At 40.5% G+C, this 24,078-nt stretch overlaps 1 protein-coding gene across 1 annotated transcript in view; it reads right to left on the reverse strand.

The window, feature by feature from the left end:
- Efcab3 (EF-hand calcium binding domain 3) overlaps positions 1-24,078 on the reverse strand; it is a 362,829-nt gene that overhangs the window by 42,880 nt on the left and 295,871 nt on the right. The window contains exons 150-161 of the mRNA XM_087909544.1: positions 21,746-21,850; positions 19,423-19,476; positions 16,582-16,686; positions 16,266-16,319; positions 14,618-14,722; positions 12,186-12,239; positions 8,466-8,570; positions 7,094-7,147; positions 5,201-5,305; positions 2,976-3,029; positions 1,894-1,998; positions 198-251 (exon numbers count right to left, since the gene is read on the reverse strand). Coding sequence (XP_087765670.1) covers positions 198-251; positions 1,894-1,998; positions 2,976-3,029; positions 5,201-5,305; positions 7,094-7,147; positions 8,466-8,570; positions 12,186-12,239; positions 14,618-14,722; positions 16,266-16,319; positions 16,582-16,686; positions 19,423-19,476; positions 21,746-21,850 — 954 coding nt within the window. The remainder of the gene's footprint in view (positions 1-197; positions 252-1,893; positions 1,999-2,975; positions 3,030-5,200; positions 5,306-7,093; positions 7,148-8,465; positions 8,571-12,185; positions 12,240-14,617; positions 14,723-16,265; positions 16,320-16,581; positions 16,687-19,422; positions 19,477-21,745; positions 21,851-24,078) is intronic.

Raw genomic sequence — 24,078 nt, forward strand, 5'->3', positions numbered from 1 at the left:
TGTAAGTCAAAAGAGGGATGCCATGCCGTATGTCAAAGGAAGAATGCCATGCTATAAGCCGTAGGTGAGTTCTGAGGCTGGAGTCAGAATCAGCAAACTCGCGGGATCATGGAACAGCAAGACTCCAATCAGTGAAACCTTTAAACAAAGTAAATGTGAAGGGCAGGAACTGCAGGTCCGGTTCTCGGGACTCTTACCTTTGATGGGCACCACACTGCTCAGTAATCTTTTCTTATAGACGGTTCCATCCTCTGTAAGACACAGTGAGACACAAGGAAAGGGATGAGAAACTAATATTCTCTCACTCTCTCTCTCTGCCTTGTACAAGTGAGGCAAGTAGTTTGCCACTAAGCTACGTCTCTAGCCATGAATATATGACTTACCTAGAAATCTGTTTCACCCTCAAATAACAGCAGAAGAACTGCTTTCAACGTGCTAAGTTTGAAACTTTAGTTGGCACACATGGCAACTGGTAAGGCGTGTTATAAAAACATTTTTCTCTTTGGCTTTCTTCTTGTTTTCTTTTATTATTGCACTATAGCCTCCCCCTTTTTCTGCCCATGAGGCAGACCTATATGTTTAACCAAATGGCAGGCCATATCAAAGGATAATATTAAAAGTAGTTACCAGCCAAGCATGATGCTACATGCCTCCTCTGAGCATTTGGGAAGCTGAGACAGGAGAATTACAATTTGAGGCAAGCATGGGCTACATAGTGAGTTCAAGGCCAGTCTGAGCTATGTAATGAGTCTCTCTCAAAAAAAGTTGTCAATTTGAACAGTAATAAAAACAAATATTTTAAATTACGTGCTAGATTAACTGTGTAAGTGAAGGTGAAGGAAAACTGGGACAGATAGTATCTATTGGTACAACATATCCTCATGGGCTCTATCTGTCCCCAGAGAGCTCCAGACTGTGGACCCTCCAAGTCTGGCACGTGTCTGATGTGCTCCCCAGTAGAGGACATCCTTGCTACTTTCCTAGAGCCAACGTGCTAAGAAAGCTGCAGAGTGGTAGAGGGCTGGTTTAGCACTCTGAAGATCAGCAGCAATACCAAAGGGAAGGGAGAGGCAGAGAAGGCAAGAAGGCAGGGCTTAAGGGAGGGAAGGAGAAGGCAATTTTCAGATTATTCCTTGAGAGAACAATTAGGAGGCGAATGGACGAGGTGGCAGACACAGGGAAGGGGCAGCCTTAGGTACATGAGGTGAGAATTCAGATGGGGAAAATGGCAGACAGCAAATAGGCAGTCTTAGGTGCAGGCGGCCAGAATTCAGATGAGGGAGGTGGCAAACCCTAGGGAATGGGCAGTCTTGAGCCTGTTGCTAAAATTCAGATGGGTAGGAGCCTTGGTTGCTCAGGACGCTGCTGCTCCCTCCAGGGGGCACTAGTACCCAGCCAATGTGCAAGTCTGCCCTCATTTGGGGGACAATTGGGATAGAAACAACGGGGCAGGAAGAATGGCTCTATTGGGGTTCTTGGAAATGGGTGGGATGCAAAGGTAAAAGGTTAGCCTCCCCACCCCTGGAGCCTTGCAAGTGATCCGGAGGCAGAACTTTTGAGGGACTTGTGGGTTTTCCACTGACAGAGGGGTACTGTCTGCACAGGCGAGTGAGGCTGAAGGGACCCGGCTCACAGGAATTTACCTTTTAGCTGGATTGTGGGGAGAGGGGAGGTTTCCCAGGGGACAGACAGACGTGAGGTGCACTGTGGGAGTTGGGGGCGGGGCTACAGAATTTAGCCAGGGCTCACTAGCTGAATATAAGGGAGAAGTTTCCCACTGTCAAATTAAAACACAAACAAGACAAGGGCTTCTTATTCACGGCCTTTCTCACCCAGGACGCCCACAGTACCCCATTCATCCCTCTCAACCCCAGCGGCATGCTAAATACTCACTAGTGATGGGCAGCGATTTTAACAGCTTCGACTCTTCTCTTTGAGTGAGTGCAATTCCCATGCTTCCCAGAGAGTTTCTTATGTCTTTGGCATCAACTTTTTCTCCTTTAAGTAAATGGGAATTATTTCAGGTTAAGAGATAATGATTTTAACTTAAGAACAATATAATGAAATCCAGCATTCCTTTTAACAGCAAGGCAGTACAAGGATGTGAGCTGAAGTCACTAATTTGGAGTTATTTGAAAGCGTTTTTTTAAGTCGGGTAAGAGGACAGCACTTGTCTCCTATGCTGGGGTCAGTACAGCACGGAGCAGCCCCGTGTAACAGCCGGTGACGGCGGCAGCACTACCGTTTGAATTCTCTCCAAAATCCACATTGGAACTTCATCTTCAGTATAGTGGCAACAAGAGGCAGGAGGCCGTGGCGCTCTTCCTGCATGGGATTATGGCGCTATGAAGGGTCTCAGTAGCAGAGGCCCCTTGCTTTTCCATTCACCACAGCGTGAGGACAGAGTGTCCAAGGCACCGCCTAAAGCAGGAAGTGGCCAGACGCTGGGTAGGCATGCGTGTTGGTGTTGGATTTTCCAGTCCCCACAGTGATGAAAAACAAACATAAATTTATAAATTATAATTACTCAGACCATGGTATTTTGTTATATAAGTATGAGAACATTAAGATTAAGAACAGATGGCATAGGACTTACATAATTCTACTTGTATGCAAAATCTCTCATTTCTACTTAATGGCCCGAATTATGGTACTGACTGTCCATACTGATCATATTCCTGATGCAAAAGTTTGGCATTCAAATTAACTATGGAAATCTATATTTTGTTTCTTCAAGCACTAGTGAAATGAATATTGCACACATGTTGAAGTTAATATCTCTCTCTGAGGGGGGGTATGCTTCTAAATTTCTAGTGTTCAAAATTGTTGTCAAAGAGACAAAATTATCTCTGCCTAGGTAAGAAGCTGTGAATGATGTCATTTAGCACTGGAGGGTAGACCCTCTAAAGAAAGGCAGTTCCCACCCAGACCAGGGTCTCAGGCTTCCAGGGACAACATCTTACATGTATTCTCACCTGTGAAAGATTTTGCTGCATCCATCAACACATCCAAATCTACCTTTTCATGTTCTGCAAGAAAATTCAAAATTTAGATTCGAAGATGAAGATAGATTTAAAAAAAATCATATGAAGTTCTTGAAATGTGGCACGTAGAATTACAATAAAATTTCATGCTCTTGTTCAAAATTTTTATTTTATTTCCTTTTTGAGACAGGGTTTTTCTGTGTAACAGCTCTGGCTGTCCTGGAACAATCTTTGTCGACCAGGCTGGCCTTGACCTCACAGAGGTCCGCCTGCCCCTGTCTCGCGAGTGTTGGGATTAAAGGTGTGTGCCACCACACCCGCTCAGAATTTTTATCTTTTAAACCAACAAGAACATATAATAGAGAAAAGACTCAAGCTGTGGGTGTGTGTCCATTCAGGGACTATTCAGCAGACCCAGTCCTCTCATGCTGTGTGGATGACGTGGAGAACAGCACTTCTCAAAGAGTGGTCCTGAGTCTCCTACACCCTGGACCTTTCCCACAGCATCTGCCGTTTGCACTGGCGACTGGGAAAACACTTCCATCTTTAAAATAAGGACATCTGAAGTCACTAGCCGTCATTCTGTCCTGCACTACGTGTGCCTGTAGTAGGATGTCAGTTTCACTTAAGAATGGCCTTAACAAGGTTCTTCTATTTTGTGTGTGTGTGTGTGTGTGTGTGTGTGTGCGTGTGTGTGTGTGTGTGCGCATGTGTGTGTGTGTGTGTGTGTGTGTGTGTGTGTGTAGGCCAGAGTTCAACCTTGGGTGTCATTCCTCAGGAGTCCTCTACCATATTTTTTGAGACAAGATCTCTCACTGAGACCTGGGACCAAATATGTCAGGACTGCTGACCAGCAAGTCCCGTCTCCACTTCCACGTTCTCCATGCTTACAAGTGTGTGCGTGATGTCCAGCTTTTTATGTGGGTTCTGGGATTGAACTCTGATACTTACACTTGTGCAGAAAGTGCTTTGCAGACTGAGCCATCCCCTCAGCCACAAATCTGATTTGAAAAAATATTGAATGTTATGAAGCCATGCATGGGGAAAGATGAAAGGCTCAGGAAGACTAGTACACTTTGCTGTAACCAAATCTATAGAAGGTAGCAACATTTTAAGAAGCTATTGCTCAGTTTTGAGAGAATAGCCAGGAAGAAAGTATCTAAAGGCTATCAGATGCTTCTCCTGCCAATGATTTGCAAGTGTATGAAGTCAGGTTATCTTTATATATTTTTACCAAAACTAAATTAGCCTAACAAGGGCCGGGGCTGCAACTCAGTGGCTGAGTGCATACCACCATGTGTGAGGCCCTATGTTCAATCCCCAGTATTACTTCAAACCAGAATAAAATAAAACAACCAAAATATTCCAGCAGATTGCATGAGAAAGTATATATGGGCATCTAGTTATGCACTAAAATGATTAATAAAAATGTTAAGACAATTATTCTCTGGGAAAATATTTCCATAAGATGTATTTTATCAAGTAATAAATTTATTGTTTTTTTCAAAAAATATAATGAATCAGGCTTTGTGGCACACACTTGTAACCCCCCAGCACTAAGGACTGAGGCAGGAGAATTAGGAGTTTGAAGCCAGCCTGGGGCTTCATAGAAATTTCCTCATCAGCTATGCAAAGACACCCTGTCTCAAAAAATAGCAACAATAAGTTTAAAGAATTAATAGATAAACATTATTAAAATGTGTTTCAGTTTCTAACGCAATAAATATTGATAACTGATAATTTACAAAACAGCATAAAGGAGTTCTGAGTCAAAAAAGAGCCCCTAGTGAGGCACTGATGTCTTTGCTGGTTGGTTTAGTAGTTTTTAAAAACATTTCTTAAAGGTTTAATAGCATTAATAATCAGGAAATGCATTTTCAATTTTTTTTAAATATGGTCTCATTACATAGGCCTGGCTAGCCAGATCTCATTATGTAGACCGTTATAAAACACACAGAGATCCTCCTGAGTGCTGTGTCACATTTTCAACTGCTGAACAGTATTTTTCTCCTTCGTTTTGTATCACTGCCCCTCTTCCTTTTGCATAGTTCCAATTAACCCGTCTCCTGCATGTGCCACCCGCATGGTTCTGCAGGAAAATCCTGAAATCCAATCTGTCCTCAGTTTTTGTTTTCATCTTGTCTCTTTCCTTGCTGCTCTCAGGCTTGACAGGACAGGGTCTCTGGGATAAAGACGTCCAGAGCAAGAGCGCTCACCAGTCACTGGCAGGTGAGCCTGCAGGTCCTTCATTTCTTTCTCTTCCAGCTTGAAACCAGTGTTTTGAAGAACACTTTTCACATCATGGACATTAACCTTCCCTCCTTAAAGAAAACAAGAAACAGTAAAGTTGTTACAAAATGAAAAATTTGAACTGTTAACTCCTACCCAGAAGAGAAAACACAAAGGTGCTAATCATAGCAAGTCACATGGCAGGTAGGAACACGCTTCCATAATCACACTTCTGAGAGAGCACATGAGGAAGAGCAGTGCACTTTGGTGATTCTGGTGAGCTAGGCGAAGAGAATAATCGAATTCTGGGTAAAGAATAAGGTTTGAGACTTTAAAAAAATACCCTCTCAAAGATACTTTTTCATAAAAGAAAAACTGCAGTTAATGAGAAAGAATTATTTAAAACTACTGGCATGGTTTTTATTGATGCAATCTGAAAATTGACTTATTTATAAAGTGTCAATATGAATATTATATAATATGTGATATATATATTATATGTGTAATATATGTATAATAATATAATATATTGTATTTTAGATGAGTTAAAAATTAAATGTTAAAAAACCGAAACCACAGGAAAATAAGGGGAAGACAGAAAAGAAGTGGTTGAGTACACAAAATGAAAAATATCCATATATCAAAGTTGATCATAGTTCCCTAGGGCTGAAGGACTATGGGTATGTGAGTCACTGCTAATGGGTGGACAGAGTTGCATTTCGGGATGATAAAGTGTTGTCTAACTGATGTGGTGACATTGTACAACTCTATTAGTCTACTAAAGTTGTAAACTTTAAGTGAATGAACTAGAGAGCATGTGAGCTGTCTTTCCCTTTCATTTTAATACAGTATATGAAAATAAAATGCAAATAACCAACCAGGAAAATATTCACTATGTATATGACAATGTGTATATAGTTGATATATAAAGGGGTCATTTTAATTATTAGCAATGCATGTTTATACTATAGTAGGATAATGGACAAATGGCCCTAATAAGAAACTCAAAATTTGGAAGCAATAATGATAGATGTCTATTTTCGGGTTTCTATTGCTATGATGAAACACCATGACCAAAAGCAAGTTGGGGAGGAAAGGGTTTATTTGGTTTACACTTCCCCATCGCTGTTCATCACTGAAGTAAGTCAGGGCAGGGACTCAAGCAGATCAGGAGCTGATGGAGAAGCCATGGATCAGTGCTGCTTAATGACTTGCTCCCCATGGCTTGCTCAACCTGTTTTCTTATAGAACTCGGGACCACCAGCCCAGGGATGGCACCTCCCACAATGGGCTGGGCTCTCCTCATCAATCATTAATTGAGAAAATGCCCTACAGGCTTGCCTCCAGTGATCTTATAGAGGCATTTTCTTAATTGAGGTCCCTTCTCTCAGATGATTTCAGTTTGTGTCAAGTTGACATAAAACCAGGCAGTACAATATAATAATCTTTCATTTTTCAGGAGAAGAAAAAATAAAAACAGCATTATTTTTATTATAATTATATTATATAATATATTAACATTAAATTATTATGTTATTTTTATTTTTAATAATAAATGAAAATATTCATTTTCATTGAATCAAATTAGCAAGAATCTAAAATTCTGAAAATGATATCTGAGTACTAAATGTAAAATGAACAAAATACCAAGTAAGAGTTGAATTAAAAATAGACCTGTACAAGAAAAAAGTAGTGTAACAATGCATGTAAGTGTAGTAACAATGCATGAGTCCATTTTTCCTATATATTATTTTATATTTCAGATGGTTCTTGAATACCTAGTAGACAGCAAACAATTACTTAATGGAGCTCATAGTTCTGTTATTTTATACTTTAAGGAAAGTCTCAAATTTTATTGTTCTTGTCTGTTTCTCACTCACCTTTGAATGACTTCACACCAGACAGTAATTCTTTCTTAAACAGAGTTTTGCCAGCTGTAGGATAAAACACAATGGTGTTTTTGAAGGATGATAAAGTCTATGTTCATACATACAGAAAGGAAAGACTTAGACATATCACATTTCATTCTCAATGAGATGAGAGGTTACACCCCAGCTCTGGGAGAAGCCTCAGCACAGGGGACCTAATCCATGGGGGCTGAGTATAAAAGCAGTTAGCTGTACCCAGGTGCCCTAAAGGACAAAACTTTTTTTCTTTTTTAATTTGGCTTCATCTTTTTTCTTTTTTTTATCATTCGGTTCTTTTATTTTCTTTCTGATTCATAAGTCTTTTATGTCTCCCAAAGGAACAACAACAAGAACAGGTCTTAAGATAGGACTTCTGCCTTAGGGGACCTTTCCCTAAACCTAATCAAAATGAGCACAGGAGCTTAACGAAGTGTTAGCTGGAAGCTTGGCTAGGGTCCTGCCTGTAATCTCAACAGCCAGAGGACTTCAGAGTTCCAGATCAATTCTGGCTACATAATGAAAGACTTAAAAAAAAGGCTGTTTTCTCTCACATGTAGAATCTATTTTAAAATATATGTGTGCACACACACATATTTACATGTCATACATACATGAGGCATGAAAGCAGAAGGGAATTACTTGGGAGAAAGAAGGGGGTCAGTGAGAAAGGGGAAAATGGGATGAGGAGGGTACTGAGAAGGCAAATATGAGCAAGGTAGCAAGACATATATGCATGAAAATGTCATAATGAAGTGCAGCATCATATATTTCAACCAAAATAAGTAATAAGTTATTAAAAAATAGGAGAAACACTTAGGTAGGGTTGGGTCTTTTTTGCCAGGAGCTCATGTGTAGACCAGGATGGCTCTGAACTTGCAGTGATCACCCTACCTCTACCTCTGAAGAGTTGGCTCAGCAGGTCAATGAACTTGCCCCCACCCAGGACAAACACCGTGAAAGAGAACCCACCCCACACTAGCTGCCCTTTGACTTCCACGTGTGTACATGAGCACATGCTTGCCCACATGTGCACACAGACACAACTAAATGTAAAATGAGCAAAGAAGTTCAGGGATTACATGCTTAGTACAGAATTGGATCTTTTTACAAAAAAATAAATATTTTAAACTAACGTGGAATATTTCAAATATTAGAATTAATGTGAAATCTTCAAAAAACACCAAATTTAAAAACAACCTGACTTTCTTTCTGACAGCAGGAACCTGGGGCAATGGAAACAGTCCCCATTTCTTCTGTGTTTCGGGGTAGAATGTACAGATATTGGGCAATGCTTGTTGAAGGAGCACATTTTTACGTGTCATTATTAGGTACGGGTAAAGCTTACCGGAGATGGGCAGAGTCTTGAGCAGCCTTTTGTTTTCTTTACTTGTTAATTCTACCCCCATGTTCTCCAGAACACTTTTGACGTCTTTTACATGAATCTTTTCTCCTTTAGGAAAAAGAAAACAGCTACAGGTGAGACTACAGAATTATGTGTTTGATAACATTATAAAATAAAATGTGTACGTGTAACAGACATGAGAGACGGCATCCTTGTTGACTTTACAGGAAAGAGCGAGTAACCCAGGAAGGGTGTGTCAGCCCTTCAGGGTCAAGAAGGGGAAGGAAGGACGGGGTGGGTGGTGGTGGCGGATCTCTCTGATTTCGAGGCCAGCCTGCTCTACAAAGTGAGTTCCAGGACAGCCAGGGCTACACAGAGAAACCCTGCCTCAAAAAACAAAACAAAACAAAAGACAGGGAGGAAGAATTTTTCTGTCAGCTGGGTGTGGTAGCATACGCCAGAAATCCCAGCACTTGGGAGGCTTCGGCAGGAGGACGGGAAGTCCGGTCAGTCTGGAAGATATATATATATCATATATATATATGAAAAAACAAATTCAAATAACAACTCTATTCTTTTTTTAATAAGATTTAAGAAGATGTAAATTTTAAATTATGTGTGTGGTTTGTGCAAAGACGAAGACAAAGGAGCCTGCAGAGGCCACCTGATCCCCTAGAGCTGGAGTTGCTGTGGCTGCGAGCAGCCTGGCTGGGTGCTGAGAGCCAAACTGGGGTCCTCTGCAACAGCACAGGCACTGCTGGCTGCCGCGCCTTCGCTCAGCTGTAATAGCTCTCTTCCTAGCTCCCTCCTGCCTGCTTGTTTGTTTTATACTCTTTACCTCTAGCCTCTCTACTGCCTTCACTTTCTTCCTCTTTTGTCTCTGTTGTGCATTGGTTGTAAAATGACAACATAAAAGAGTTTATAGTATACAATTACGTTACGTTTGAATGACAAGAATCGTATCTCCCCCAAATACAAATCTAAAATTTTTATGTTAGCATACAAAGTAATGGGTATCATTATAGCATTTCCTCCTCCCCTCCTTTTTTACCCTTCCATTTCCCCCTTCCCTTATCTTCCTTTCTTTCTAAGTAGCCCAAGCTGGCCTTAAACTTGCTGTATAGTGGAGGATGACCTTGAACTCTGTATTTAGTGCTGGGATTTCAGTCCTGTGTCTTCTTCAGTCCCCTAAAGTCTTCAATGTGGAGGACTTTCGCCTCCTTGGTTAGGTTTGTTTAAAAGCTGTCATGAATGAGCTCCCACCACACCCTGGTTTCGTTTTTTTTTTTTTTTTTTTGGTTTTTCAAGACAGGGATTCTCTGTTGCTTTGGAGCCTGTCCAGGAACTAGCTCTGTAGACCAGGCTGGCCTCGAACTCACAGAGATCCGTCTGCCTCTGCCTCCCAAGTGCTGGGATTAAAGGTGTGCGCCACCACTGCCCAGCTCCTGGTTTCTTTCTTGGCAAGTTTGTTATTACTATATGGAAAGGCTACTTATTTTGTCTGCTGATTTTGTATTATACTATCTTACTGAAAATGTTTTATCAGCTCCAAGGGCTTCTGGAAGAGACTTTAATGTCCTTTAAGTCTGGAAGCAAGGATGTTTTGAATTCTTGCTTTCTTATCACATTCATTTTCTCTCATCTTAATTACCAGACTTAAGCTGTATATTGATTAAGAAATGTGAGCGTGGATGCCTTGTCTTGCTCCTGATTTTAGAGGAGTCACTCTCAGTACTTCTTCTAGTTGGTGTAATGTCGAGCCCAGGTTTGCCATGAACAGCCTTCATTGTCTGAAGCATGCTCTGGCCATTCCCACTTTATCCAGGGCTTTTATCCTGAAGAATAAAAAGCTCCCTGTTAAAGGCTTTTATCTGCAGCTACTGAACTGATCACGTGATTTCTGCTCTACAGTGTAAAGTGGTGTAGTACACCTACTAATTTGCATATGCAGGACAAGTCTTGTATCCCTGAGCTTAGACCGAGTTGATCATGACCTATGATCTTAGTGTGTTCTTGAATTTGATTTGTAGGTATTTTGTTGAGAATTTTGCATATATGCTCAACAGGGAAATTGGTCTATAGTTTCTTTGTTGTTGTGTCTTTATCCTGTTTTGGAATCAGAGAAACACTGGCTTTGTAGAGTGAGTCTGTACAGCGAGTGTCTTCCCTGTACCCTTTGTAGAACAGTTTGAGGGTTGGTGGTGTTAGTGTTAGCTAAAAGTCAGCAGAGAAGCCATCTTTACTTTATGGGGAGTATTTTTTTTTTAAATCCTGAGGCAGGGTTTCTCTGTGTAATAGCACTGACTGCTGTCTTGGAACTCACTCTATATGCCAGGCTAACCTCCAACTCACAGAGATCCACCTGCCTCTGTCTCCCAAGTGCTGGGATTAAAGGTGTGTGCCACCCACCACCTAACTGTGGGGAGGATTTTTATTGCTTCTTCAATCTCATTTTTATTTTTAAATTTTTGAGTATGTGTGTGTGGTGTACATGCTTGTTTAGTTGCGTGCGTGTGTGCATGTGTGCGCGTGCGTGTTTGTGTGTGTAGGCCAGAGGCTGGCTTCTGGTGTCTTCCTCTACTGTTTTTGACCTTTGTTTTTGAGGCAGTCTCTTACTGAACCTGGGATTCACCAACTGGCTAGACTTACTGGTCAATGTGCTCCAGGGATCTGCCTGTCCTCACTCCTGAGTCACAGACATACATATACATACATCCATACATATGTACATACATACATATATGTTCTGGGGCTCTGAACTCAGGCATTCATGCACATGTTGCAGGCACCTTATTGATGAGGCACTTTTCCATCCCTCTCCACCTTGTTTCTTGTTATGTAGCTGTTTAAATTGTTTACATTCTTTTGATTTGATTTTGGCATGTCATCTCTAAATATGTATCACTTATAAAAACAGGTTTTTGATTTGTTTTTGAATGTGAGTTTTCAAAGCCTTCCCTAACGATGCTCTGGATTTTACTGGAATCTGTTGTAACACACATTTTCCCTCTAATTTTACTAATTTGGGTCTTTCTTTTCTTTTAGTCAGTTTGGCAAAGAGCTTGCCTTTTCAAAGACCTGTTTGTGCACCAGCTTCTGTGGTATACTTTTAGTCTTCACTTCATCCATTTCTACCCCAGTCTTTATTGATATCCACCGCTCTTGGTTTGTGCTTGTCCTAGCTTTTGTATGACAGTGAGGTGTATCACTGGGTTGTTAAATTGAGATCTCTGACCTTTTTCAATAGAAACGTTGGTGGCTATAAACTTCCCTCTGGGAACTGTCTTGGTTATATTCCAAAGGTTCTGGTAAGCTGTGCTTTCATTTTCATCTGATTCTAGGAATTTAAAATTTCCCTTCTTGGTTTCCCCATGGACTCACTGGTCATTGAAAAACACACTATCAGTCACAAGCATTTGCGTGTTTTTGACTTTCTACTGGTTTCTGGTATTATTCCACTATGATCTAATGAGTCCCAAGACATCATTTTCAGTTCTTCTGTATAAGATTTGTTCTATGAACTTCTCTGTTTTGGAGAGGACACTGGGCTGCTGAGAAGAGAATGGGCCTTCTGTACCTGCTACATGGAATATCCTGGAGACAGACGTCAAGCCTGTTTACTCTATGTACAGTTTAAGCCTGAAATTTCTTTGATTTTTATGGTATGTTAAAACCTACTTGAATATAAAATGTAAAGACCACACAATATAATAGCTCACTTACCTGTAATCTTTTTAATTTCATTCATCATCACACGGAAATCAGCATTCCCATTACCTTTAGGACAAAAAAAGCATAAAATAGATTTACAGGAAAATGATAAGAAATCATCAAATTGTGAATTATAAAACAGAAGCCTATATTCACTCACTTGAAAACATTTTATGAAATTTATATCTTTCATGTCTGATCCTCATCAATTTAATGAATATAACTACTCCTATTTCCACTACAAGCATCCACATAGCACAACGCAAGACAAAACACTCTCCTTCAATTTAGCCTCAGATCGTCGATAGTCTTTTCTGCTAACTGGAGCATTGATCTACTCTGGCTGCTCTTGGAACTCCACCATGCTAACTGCCATATTGACGTGTTCAGTACCGTTCACTTACAAGGACAGATCTCTGTTTCACAATGATCATTCTCAGACACCATAGAGTTACTTGACTTAGTATTTCTCAAATTAAAGTGGAAAGCCACTTGATACATTTAAAGCGTTTGTAAAATTGCAAGTTTGAAAGCCCTGGATGGGAGGTGTGACTTCTGAGACAGCCAAGACAAGGCTACCACAGACAGTCTCTTCTACTGGGATTGGGTCAAGGGGACATAATTTGTTTGTACTTTTCTGTTACTTGTGATACTCCAACGCTGTATGTGACTCTGAGGGCTGAAGTCTATCGTCTTACTATTCACGGATAATCATTAGTGTAGTGGTTTGCATGACCAATGCTGTACAAATGTTTACTAAACAACAGTTATATCAAAATGCAAACACACTGCAGCTAATGAATTGAATTTAAAACCAATACATATTTACTTTAGATGCAAAATTTATTCTTGCTTTTAAAAATACTTTTTCAGTTATGACAATCTTTTGTTAGTGTCTTATAATGTGATCAGTATAAGAACCTTCCTTAACTGTATGTCCCCCAACCCACCCCCGAGGCCCACTGGGCCCAGAATTATCATCCTTTCTTAGATGACTAAACAGATGTATAAGTTATTACATGAATATCATTGTATTTTAAATCACTGTGATGACCGTGTTCCTCAATACCAAGAAAACAGGGCAATGGTCAGGGTCTGTAGGACATTTATTGCAGTGGTAGATTAAAATAGCTATCAAAGTGGTTTAAAAAACAAAATAGTTTTTGGAAAAACTGCTTACCTCTTATTAAAAGGCCAGCTGCCTAATCCATTAGAAACACTACAGCCAACTGAATGAAGGAATGATATTTTTCACTGATTTAGAAAAAACACATTATCAGTGGACTTGAGTGAATCTTACTGTTTTTACTACATCCTTTGGGTCTGGCATCCTCCCAGATTTCCTGAATTTTCCTCAGGCCTATTAACGTGAGACTACCGAATGTATGCCACAGCTAATTAATTCTATTTTCTTCTTTTCAAAAGTTATTTCTAATTATCATGTGTCTGACATGTATGTGAGACAGAACACGTGTGTGGAGGTGACATGACCACTCTGTGGAGTCTGTTACCTCTTCCCGCCTTACATGGGCTCTGGAAGTTGATTTAGGTCATCAGGCTTGAGTGACAAATGCTTTTACCAGCTGAGACATCTTGTTGCCCCCCTTTTCTTTTTTGAGATAAACTCTCATTATGTAGCTCAGATTGGCTTGAACTTTCTGTCCTCTTGCCTCAGCCTCCCAAGTTCTGGGACTGCAGGCCTGTCACCATACCTAGCTCTGAGTAATTTCGTTCTCACTGCTGCTATATTACGACAGCATCTTTTCTTTGGAAACACTAAGACCTCATGGCAGCATAGCATAATGGTTAATTTCTAGAGGCCATGTGTGGTGACTTACACCTATAATCTTTGCATGTGTGAAACCAAGGCAGGAGGATCACAAGTTTGAGGAGAGCCTGGGCTACATAAAGAGATCTTGTCTCAAAAATCCAAAAAGAAAGAAAAAATTCTGGGACCAAGACTACCTGAGTTTTCTTTAACTAGAGAAGTTAGGGAACTTCTCTAGTTCCCTAATTTTTGACAAGCAACTAGTATTCTCTGTATCTTTGTCTCACTGGATGTAAAACAGAGGTACAGCTAGAACCGAACTTGTAGAATTACTTGGAAGACGCAAGAAGCTAATTATCTACACAGCACTTAGCACAATTCCTCCCACCTGTCAGAATTACTTAGTGCTACTCAATGCTATTTCCTACTGGATTAGCACTATAAACCAAAAAATATTCTCAGTACTTTTGTTTGAGCTTGGCATTGCCTATGATGTTAAGTAGAGACTAGATGTTGGTGCTCTTGGTGTCTCTTCCCGAGTAGTGGCCACTGGGCTCAGTTTGGTAGCTATGTGTGAAGACTACATTTTATCTCTCTTCTTTTCATGTACATCCTCTCCTCATCCCAGATCCACCTCTAGGCTCGTGTTGCAAGTTATATTAGGAGGTAAACTCACGATCAACTGGCAGACGATCCATCAGTATCTGGATGTCTTCATCATCGAGATTAATTTCTGCTTCTTTAATGAAATCTTTCACCTTATTTGAAAGTATCTTTATCCCTTAGAAAAGAAGGATTTGAGAAATATAATGAGGCCTCAGTAGGTCATTCGAAGTCGTATCTACATACCAGCTTTGTTCAGACAATGGGGACAAAGGGCATTTAAACCACTCCGGTAACAATGTGTTTGATATTGTAATTGTGAACTCTTCACTCTTGTTCTTGAGATTCTACAAGAGCTGTGTGTGAGTGTGTTGCATGTTCTGATGACTGACTTCAGAGTGTGCACACACTACTCAAACACCCCCTTGAGTAACACCTCTATTAGTGTGTATGAGTGTGTTGCACGTACTGATGACTGAATTCAGGGCGTGAGCATGCTACTCAAACACTCCCCTTGAGTAATACCTCGATCCTAGCTTTTAGAAGGAGTTTTAAGAGAAGGAAGTGAAGAGTTTGGAATTTCTATTAAAGACTCAAATCAGTGTTTGTCAATGTACCTGTATAATAGAATTCAAAATCTGAAATTAATGGAGGAAAATAAAGCCTATGGATTTATTACATCACAATTCTCTAGGAAATTTGTTTAAAAGTTAAATTTATTTATTTTAAATTAATTAGTGTGTGTGTGTATGTGTGTGTGTGTGTGTAGAAAGCTCCTGTGTTACAGTGTGTATGTGGATGCCACAGGATGACTCCCAGGCGTCAATTCTCACTAGGTTCCAGGAATCAAACTCATACCCTCGGCCTTGGTGGCAAGCACCTTTACCCGATGAACCATTCAGCTGGCCCAAAGTAATACATGAAAACAAACAAAAATATCCATATGGATGTGCTATTCCAACACATGCATACATGTTCAAATCAGGTTGGACATCTCTATTTTTCCAAACATTTGTCATTTCTTCACGGATAAAACCTTCCAGATTCTTTTCTTTCTTCTAACTTTCCGAAATGGGTGCCATTGTCTGTAGCCACCTACTGTCCAGTAGCCAGCAGGGCTTCTTGATCTCAACTAAATGTCCCCTTCTGTTCTCTGCTTTCTCTGAACCACCATTTTACTCTCAACTTCTACGAGATCAAGTTTTTAGATTATGTATGTAAGTGAGATCATCTGGTGTCTGTTTTGTGTGCGGGGGTGTGCCAGGCTTATTTCACTTAATACAATGGTCTCCACTTCCATTCATGTTGTTGCCAATGATGAGATTTTATTTAGTTTTTTAATGACCAATCATTATTCTATTGTATATAGGCAATAATTTTTCTTTATTCACTGTTTACTTTTCTTATCTATTATAATATCATGGGAAACTTTTTAATAATTTTTTCCCCTAAACACTATCATCTGGAAACTCAAGATCAATATTGTTGGAAAAGTGCCTAGTGCTCTATGTGTCATTACTTCCTGATGTTTCTAATGTCTGCATTTATAGAGGAGCCACTGTTTCTAGGTCAACTTCAGGGTAACTATTTTGGTGACCATCATCTGTCTAAAGAATCCAACAGGAGGGATGGCAAGACGAATAATCAGAAAAGTGCAAACAGCAGCATGGTTCAAGGGCCTCAGCGTCGCCCGCAGAGGACTAATCCACCACACGTCTCACCTTCAACATTCTCCAGTTCTTTTATCAGTCTTTTCTTGTACACCTTCCCACCAGCTGCAAGAGAGAAATTTCAAGTCTCAGGCAATAATGCAGTCATTCAGAAGTGGAATAAATGTCTGTAGCTGAAGAAACAGAAACTCTGAAAATGCTTTATTCTAGTAATTCATATTTTCACTCTAATAATAAAAGTCAGGAATGGAAATCAATCTGTTGGGTGATATACTGGTGATGGGTAGCACGCGACATCTTTGTTTGCCGCACAGGTTCATACGCTCACTACTTCTCCGAGGCTACTGGGGTGTCTTTTCGTGCTCACCGTCAGCTGGCAGTTTGCCCAGCAGTTTCATCATCTTGTCTTCTGTGAGCTTTATCCCTATGCTTTCCAGGTAATTGTCCAGCTCAACAAGGTCAATCTTCTCACCTTTAAAAAAATCAAAAGTACTAACAGTTGAAAAGTTGAAAATAATAATGATTCTATTTTGTGGGAAAAAAGGCTTATTCTTTGTTAAGTAAACATTAATAGACTTAAGCTGGCAAGAATGTAAGAAATTACTAGGACAAAACTGTAGAGGTTTTGACCAAAACCATTATGATCAACATTAGGCTGAATAATTAGATGCAAACATTTACCCATAAATAGAGTGAGGGTACGTGCCAACAAGGGAAACAGTATTGAGTAATATATCTTTTTAAAAATATTTATTTATTTATTTATTATGTATATAATAGTCTTTCTGCGTGTATGCCTGCAGGCCAGAAGAGGGCACCAGACCTCATTACAGATGGTTGTGAGCCACCATGTGGTTGCTGGGAATTGAACTCAGGACCTTTGGAAGAGTAGGCAATGCTCTTAACCTCTGAGCCATCTCTCCAGCCCCCTGATTAATATATCTTTACAAAAAAATTAGAATCTGATTTTTCAAGTTTTTTTTTTGTGGTGTGTGTGTGTGTGTGTGTGTGGTGCATGTAGTGTATGGTTTGTGTGCATGTGTGCAGTGTATAGGTTATATGTGTGTATGCAGTGTATAGATTTTTTGTGTGTGGTGTGCATGTGTGCAGTGCATGAATGGTATGTATGTGGTGTGCATATATGAGGTATATGGATTGTGTGTGTATGCAGCATATGGACTGTGTGTGTGCAGTGTATGGGTTGTATGCATGTGTGCAGTGTATGAATTGTATGTGTGTGCAGTATATGGGTTGTTTGTGTGCAGTGTATGGGTTGTGTGCATATGTGTACACCTATGCAGGTATGCACAGAGGCAGTGGGAGAATGTTGGTTCCCTGCTCTATTCCTCTACCTTATTTCCTTGACACAGGTCTTTCTCTGAACCTGCAGCGATGCTGGCAGCCAGAAAGCCCAGTAATCATCCTGTTTCCACCCTCACAGCACTGGGGTTACGAGGGCCAGTGTGGCCATACTGGCTGTTATGTGGATTCTGAGATTCGAACGCAGGTCCTCGTGTTTGCACAGCAGGTGCTCTCACCTCCAGAGCCTTCTTCCAAGCTCTCCGCAGTCTTCTAAATCACATGCCATGTCACTCCAGAGCTTTTTAAAAACTGTAACTCAGCTGGCTCTCTGTCGTACCTTATAGATTTGGTGGCTTTCCTTTCTCTTTTCCCGTCCAAAAATACTAGCTTAGAGGGATTTTTTTTTTTTTTGGTCTAGAGACAAGGTTTCTCTGTGTAATCCTGGCTGTCCCAGAACTCACTCTATAGACCATAGACCAGGCTGGCCTCGAACTCACAGAGATCCGCCTGCCTCTGCCTCCTGAGTGCTGGGATTAAAGGCGTGCACCACTGCCACCAGGCTTTTAAAAATATTTTCAAGTCTTTAATGTAAATTGATGGGGAGAAACACGCAGGATCACAAACATGGTCAAGAAACAAAGCAGAGAAATTGGCTTGGTAGCACACTCTTTCTTCATTCCCGGTTACTAGGTTGTAAATAACCACATATCCTTCCCCCTTCCAACCTTCTCTGTGGCTGTGTGGAAATTTCCCTCGTGTTGGTTCTTTTCTAGCTCGATGATATGGTCTAGGCAGACAAACCCAATGCCAGGCAGAATAAGCCAACTCCTGTTTTCAGTCCCTGGAGCCCCATGCAAAGCTTCTGTTTGGCGAGGAATGCCTGGGGGGTTGGCAGCTCATCTGCACAAAGGACTGGGGGAAAGAGGCACAAGCGTGGTTTTCTCCAAGAACTTTCAAAACCTTTCCTGTGATGCTGGACCACTGGGGTCCCTAAAGCTTGCCTCTCAGCAGCTCTAGGGATTACAGTCATAGCGAAACCACTTCCTCACTGCTGCTTTTGACGAGACACAAACTTTCCAATATGCCCCAATCTTAAGGTTTATGCTAAACTGTTTCAATTACTGTAGTTTCTACTAGCCCCAAATGACGACACAGAGACTTATTATTAGCTATGAAAACTTGGCCTTAGCTTAGACTTGTTCCCGACTAGCTCTTATAACTGAAATTAACCTGTTTCTATTAATCTACATTCTGCCATGTAGCTTTCTAACCTCTCCTCCTATCTGCATGGTTGACTTGTTCTGTGTTTTGCTGGCATTTCCCCACACCTAGATTCTAATCCCTGAGTTCCCCTCTCTCCCTGGAAGTCCTGCCTAACCTCTCTTGCCTAGCTATTGGTCATTCAGCTCTTTATTCAACCAATCAGAAGGTACCTTTCAGACAGCATGCTTGAACAGCCTGCAACAAATGACTTGTCTTACCCTTTATACTTCTTTCTCTGTCAGAGACACCTACTCTGTTGTGTCTGGAAAACACTGATGCCTCTTTTAAGGGTCAATTCCTATGTTCTCTCCCTTGAGAAACCCTTGGGATCTTTTTTTTCTTCATTTTTTTTGGGACAGAATTTCTCTCCATAGCCCTGCCTGTCCTGGAACTCACTCTATAGAACCAGGCTGACCTCAAACTCAGAGATCCTTGTGCAGGGATTAAAGGTGTGCACCGCCACTGCCTGGCAGGTCCTTTTCTATGAGGCCCTTAACAGAACACCTATGATATTATTGCATTTGTTTATACATATTTTCCCTCAACTGCAGAAGATTCAACTACTTGTAACTTCTGGATGGTTCATTTATACAGATCATACTTAGGATCCTTCATAGACGTTCAGGAATGATTAGTGACTCACCTGTAAAAAGACTCCCTTTGTCTATGACCTCACTCACATTAACCATCCCATCATCTGTAAAACAAGAGTTTATGTATAAAAATGAAAAAGAGATAAAGAAAAACACAGAGGTCTAGCCAATTTTTAATATTTGATTTAGAATTCTGCTCTGCTGTCATTCAATTGAAAACAGGGAAAGACAGAACTCCGATTATGAAACCGACACCGAATTCACATTGCTGATGTCACTGTTCGTTCTGTCAAGACAGCAGACCGCAGCTAGAAGGCCCCTGGGCTGAGGCCAGCCTATCTGGTGGAATTCCATGGTACTGACTGCAAAGCTGACTACAACCCAATGGATGAGTACTAGAAAGACAAGATCCAAATTGAGACATCAGCGATGCTCTGCTTCTGTTTTCATGTTCGGCCCACAGACCAGACTTGGCTCCCCCTGCCCTTTCTCCACCAGCCACACTCTGTGGGTGAAAGGGCTTTGATGAACTTAGCTGAGCTTTAACAACAGGCAAAACGCTTATTTCTTGAGACAGGGTGTCACTTATCACCGACTTGGAATTTACTGTGAGCTGAGGATGACCTTGACCTTCTGACCTTCCTGCCTTTGCCTCCTGAGAGCGGGTGTGTGTGTGTGTGTGTGTGTGTGTGTGTGTGTGTGTGTGTGTGTGTTATAGATATATCCCAGTATGCTTTACTCAAATAGGGTGCTGTTATTTGATTTACTTTAAGTAATTAAAAATTTTGAGATAGTGTTTGTCTATGTTGATCTGGTTGGTCTGGAACTTTATTTACTTTAGGTTGACCTTAAACTTATGATGCTTCTCCTACCTCTCCCTCGCATGTCCTAGGGTTTCAAGACCAATCTGCCATGCCTGGTTGCTCAAGCTGGGCTGCTTAGAGCAGATAATGTGGTGAACCGGTGCCTCACAGACCTATGTCTCCCCTCCCTCTTCCCCTCTCTCCCTTCCTTCTGAGGACGGATTCTTATCTGTCTCATTTACTGCAGCAGGCTACTGACAAGCTGGAGGCAGGCTCTAATGCCTCTCGTATGGTATCACCAACCTGGAAAGTATGTCTCAGGGAGAGAATTGCTACTTCTAGAAGTAAAATACTTGTAATATTTCACTAATGTTTCCAGACAGCTGGAAAACAACTAGGAAAAATTATGTCCCTCGTGACTAAATAAAAAAAGTCCAACCCAGAGCGACCATCGACACCAACTACAGAAATGAAAAGGAGTGTACAGGAAACAAGTGACCTTACACCGGCACTCAGACAACCCAGAGGAAAGGACACATTCCCAGAAAGGCAAAAATTACCGAATCTAACCCACGAGGAAGAAGACTAAACTTTACCACTTGGGGTAAAGTCCTTCTGGAGACTTCCCTGTCTGTCCTCCCCATCCTGGACACTTGAAGCGGAAATTCTAGCCTTGAAGGTAGGTATACTTGCTATTTTCCTAATGTTCCACGACCTTGTTTGCACTTACACTTTGGTACTATTGTTCTCAGATGTAATGCTTTTATTAGTAGAGAATTTCTGCATATCTGACAGCTTTCTCTGATCTCTTTTCCTGACACTTAGTTTTTGTTGTTTTTTTTTTCAGAATCTCAGTGAAGGAATTTTTAGTAACAAACTACAATTAGATAACATTATGATGATGCCTTGGCCTCTAGGCCTCTTCACTAGTCTTTGGAGGGTTAGGGTTAGGTTGTTATATTCCTAATAGTTGCATATATTGGCATTCAATGAACTAATAAATTCTTGAGGATTAGATTTAACTTTTTTTTTCAAAATTTTATTTTCATGTGTATAAGTGTTCTGCCTGCATGTGTGTATGTGCAGCACTTGCATGGCTGGTGCCCGCAGAATCCAGAAGAGGACATCATATCCCCTGGAAATGGAGTTATAGGGAGTTGTGAGTTGCTTGATGCGGGTGCTGAGAACTGAACCTAGGTACTCTGCAATAGCAGCACCTGTTCTTAACCACTGGGCCATCTCTCCAGCACCAGGCTTAAAAAAGATTTGCTTTTATTTTAAATTGTGTGTGTGTGTGTGTGTGTGTGTGTGTGTGTGTGTGTGTGGACCTGGAGGCCAGAAGGAATTACACATGGTGGTAAGATGCCATCATGGGTGCTATGAACAAATTTGAGTGTGCTGGCAGAAAAATTAAGAATGTGCTTATAATTTAGCTAACTCTTCAGCCTTGAGGATGAGACTTTCCATCTTTTAGGTTTTTTTTGTTTGTTTGTTGCTGTTGTTTCTCCTTTTAAATATTTTGCACAAATCCAGATTTGCTTTCTGAAATCCAAAATTAAGAGCAACTTACCATTAATGGGCAGGTAATTTAACAGGTCGGCGTACTCATTCTTCTCAAGATCATAACCCATATTTTCCATGAAATTCTTTATCTTTTTCAAATCAAGCTGAACTCCTTAGGAAACAGCACAGGAAGGAGAAAAACAATAAAATCCCTAGTCATGACAATGCATTATTTTTTATTATTATTATTATTATTATTATTATTATTATTATTATTATTATTATATTCTTTTGAGCCAGGGTTTCACTGTTTAGCTCTGGCTGTCCTGGAACTCACTTTGTAGACCAGGCTGGCCTTGAACTCACAAAGATCTGCCTGCCTCTGCTTCCTGAGTACAGGGATTAAAGGTGTACACCACCACCACCCAGCTGGTTATGCACTGATGTGAAATTTTTCTCTGTATAATGTGAATACCATTGGTTAATAAAGAATCTGTTTTTCCCAGTGACTTATCAGAATAGAGCTAGGCAATAAAACTAAACTCAATGTTAGAAAAAAGAAGTGGAGTCAGAGAGATGCCATGTAGTTGCCAAAGAAAAAAGACACCAGCTGCCAACTAAAACCCTGCTGGTAGACTACAAGCCTTGTGGTAAAATATAAAATAATAAAAATGGGTTAATTCTAAATGTAAGAGATAGCTAACAATGTACACTTCAGCTTTTGGCCAAACAATATTACAAATAATATAGTTTTTGTGTAATTATTTTGGGAGTCTGTGTGACCAAAAAATGAACAAGCAGCCTCCAACAACAGACTGGTGCCCAATGTGGGGCTGACTAAATCCACATTAAACCTGAGAGGACTTAAAAAAATTCTAGGCACTAAATAACAAAGTTTAACTACATTTTTTTTAAAAAATAGACTCTACTTGCTGGCAGCGTGCCACAGCTCCTTTAAGAGAGGTCTTTCTAATTCAGCGGTATTAACAACAACAACAACAACAACAACAACACAAAACACACACACAGTTTCAAACAGTGGCTTCCTGGGCTGTGCTACCAGCACCAACTCTGGCTCTTTCAAGAGGTCAAACACTTAAATGGGGTTTGTGAGCAGAGTACTACAACTTGCTCAATGACAACACAGACCCACTGTGAGCCTGAAAATGGGGCTATGAGCATGGCTCACATTAAACAGACCCCTGCCCCACCATGTTGGACTGGCCAGAGCCAAAAGATAAAGTAGGCTCAGTCTTAGTAATGACACTTAACTGCTTATTCCCAAATATTGTTTACAAATTTTTGTTTATATATATTGCATTTAAAATGTTTTAAAAACTTAAACTTTTCATGACAGTGAGGCACATCTGCTTCTGGCAGCACCAATAACTTCAAGAGGAATTGATGGGCATCAAAGAGGCTTCTTATAGAGTTTGTTAGGCATCTGGGCAAGAGACTGCTCTTGCCTGGACTGCTTGATTTTATGCTATTTGACATACAGGACCCACAGAAAAATGACTGCTGAAGTTGCCTAAAGAAGGTGAGACAGTCCTTTGGGGGTTCCTGCTTTGTGAAAGAGACTGCCAGATATTCTGCAGGATACAGAAGAAAGTGACTGACAAACTGCCAATATAGGCATAACTTTGAAATTTCCTGCTTCATGGAAAAGTCTGCCAGATACTGTGGTCCTGTAGGCTGAAGATGGATGCCCCAATGATACAGAAGAACTTTGGGCGCCTAACTAGGCAGGGAGATATCTCTGTCAATTCTAGAGTTTTGGAATTTTCTTACAATGCACTTCTTGTTTACTTAGGTAATATTATATCCTTCTGGAGTCTTTGATGGAGTTGAAGAATAGATAGTTATAAGTATAGTTTTCCTTAGTTATAATAAAAGACAAAGTAGATATAAATGTATGTATAATTCTTGCTTGACACCGTTTTTGTTATATGTCATTTTACTAATTTAAAGTTAAAACTTTCCTTTTTGTTTAGACATAAAAGGGAATGTGATATGGGATTCTTCTCTGTATGCTGTGAATATCATTATTTAATAAAGAATCTGTTTTGCCCAGCGACTTAGCAGAGTAGAGCTAGGCAAAAAAACAAAACAAAACAAAACAAAAAAACCTAAACTCAATGTTAAAAAAAAGAAGGCGGAGCCAGAGAGATGTCAGCTGCCAACTAAAACCTTGCGGGTAGACTACGAGCCTCTAAATGTAAGAGCTAGCTAACAACACACTTAAGCTATTATCCAAACAATATTACAAATAATAGAGTTTCTGTGTAATTATTTTGGGAGTCTGGGCAGCCAAAAACCGAACAAGCAGCCTCCAGCAACAATGCATTAATTAAAGGGTGTGCAGCCAAAGGGGTGAAGTTGTTTGTGGAAAAGGTTGTC

Source organism: Myodes glareolus, chromosome 9 (assembly GCF_982192425.1).
Source record: "Myodes glareolus chromosome 9, mMyoGla1.1, whole genome shotgun sequence".
NCBI lineage: Eukaryota > Metazoa > Chordata > Mammalia > Rodentia > Cricetidae > Myodes > Myodes glareolus.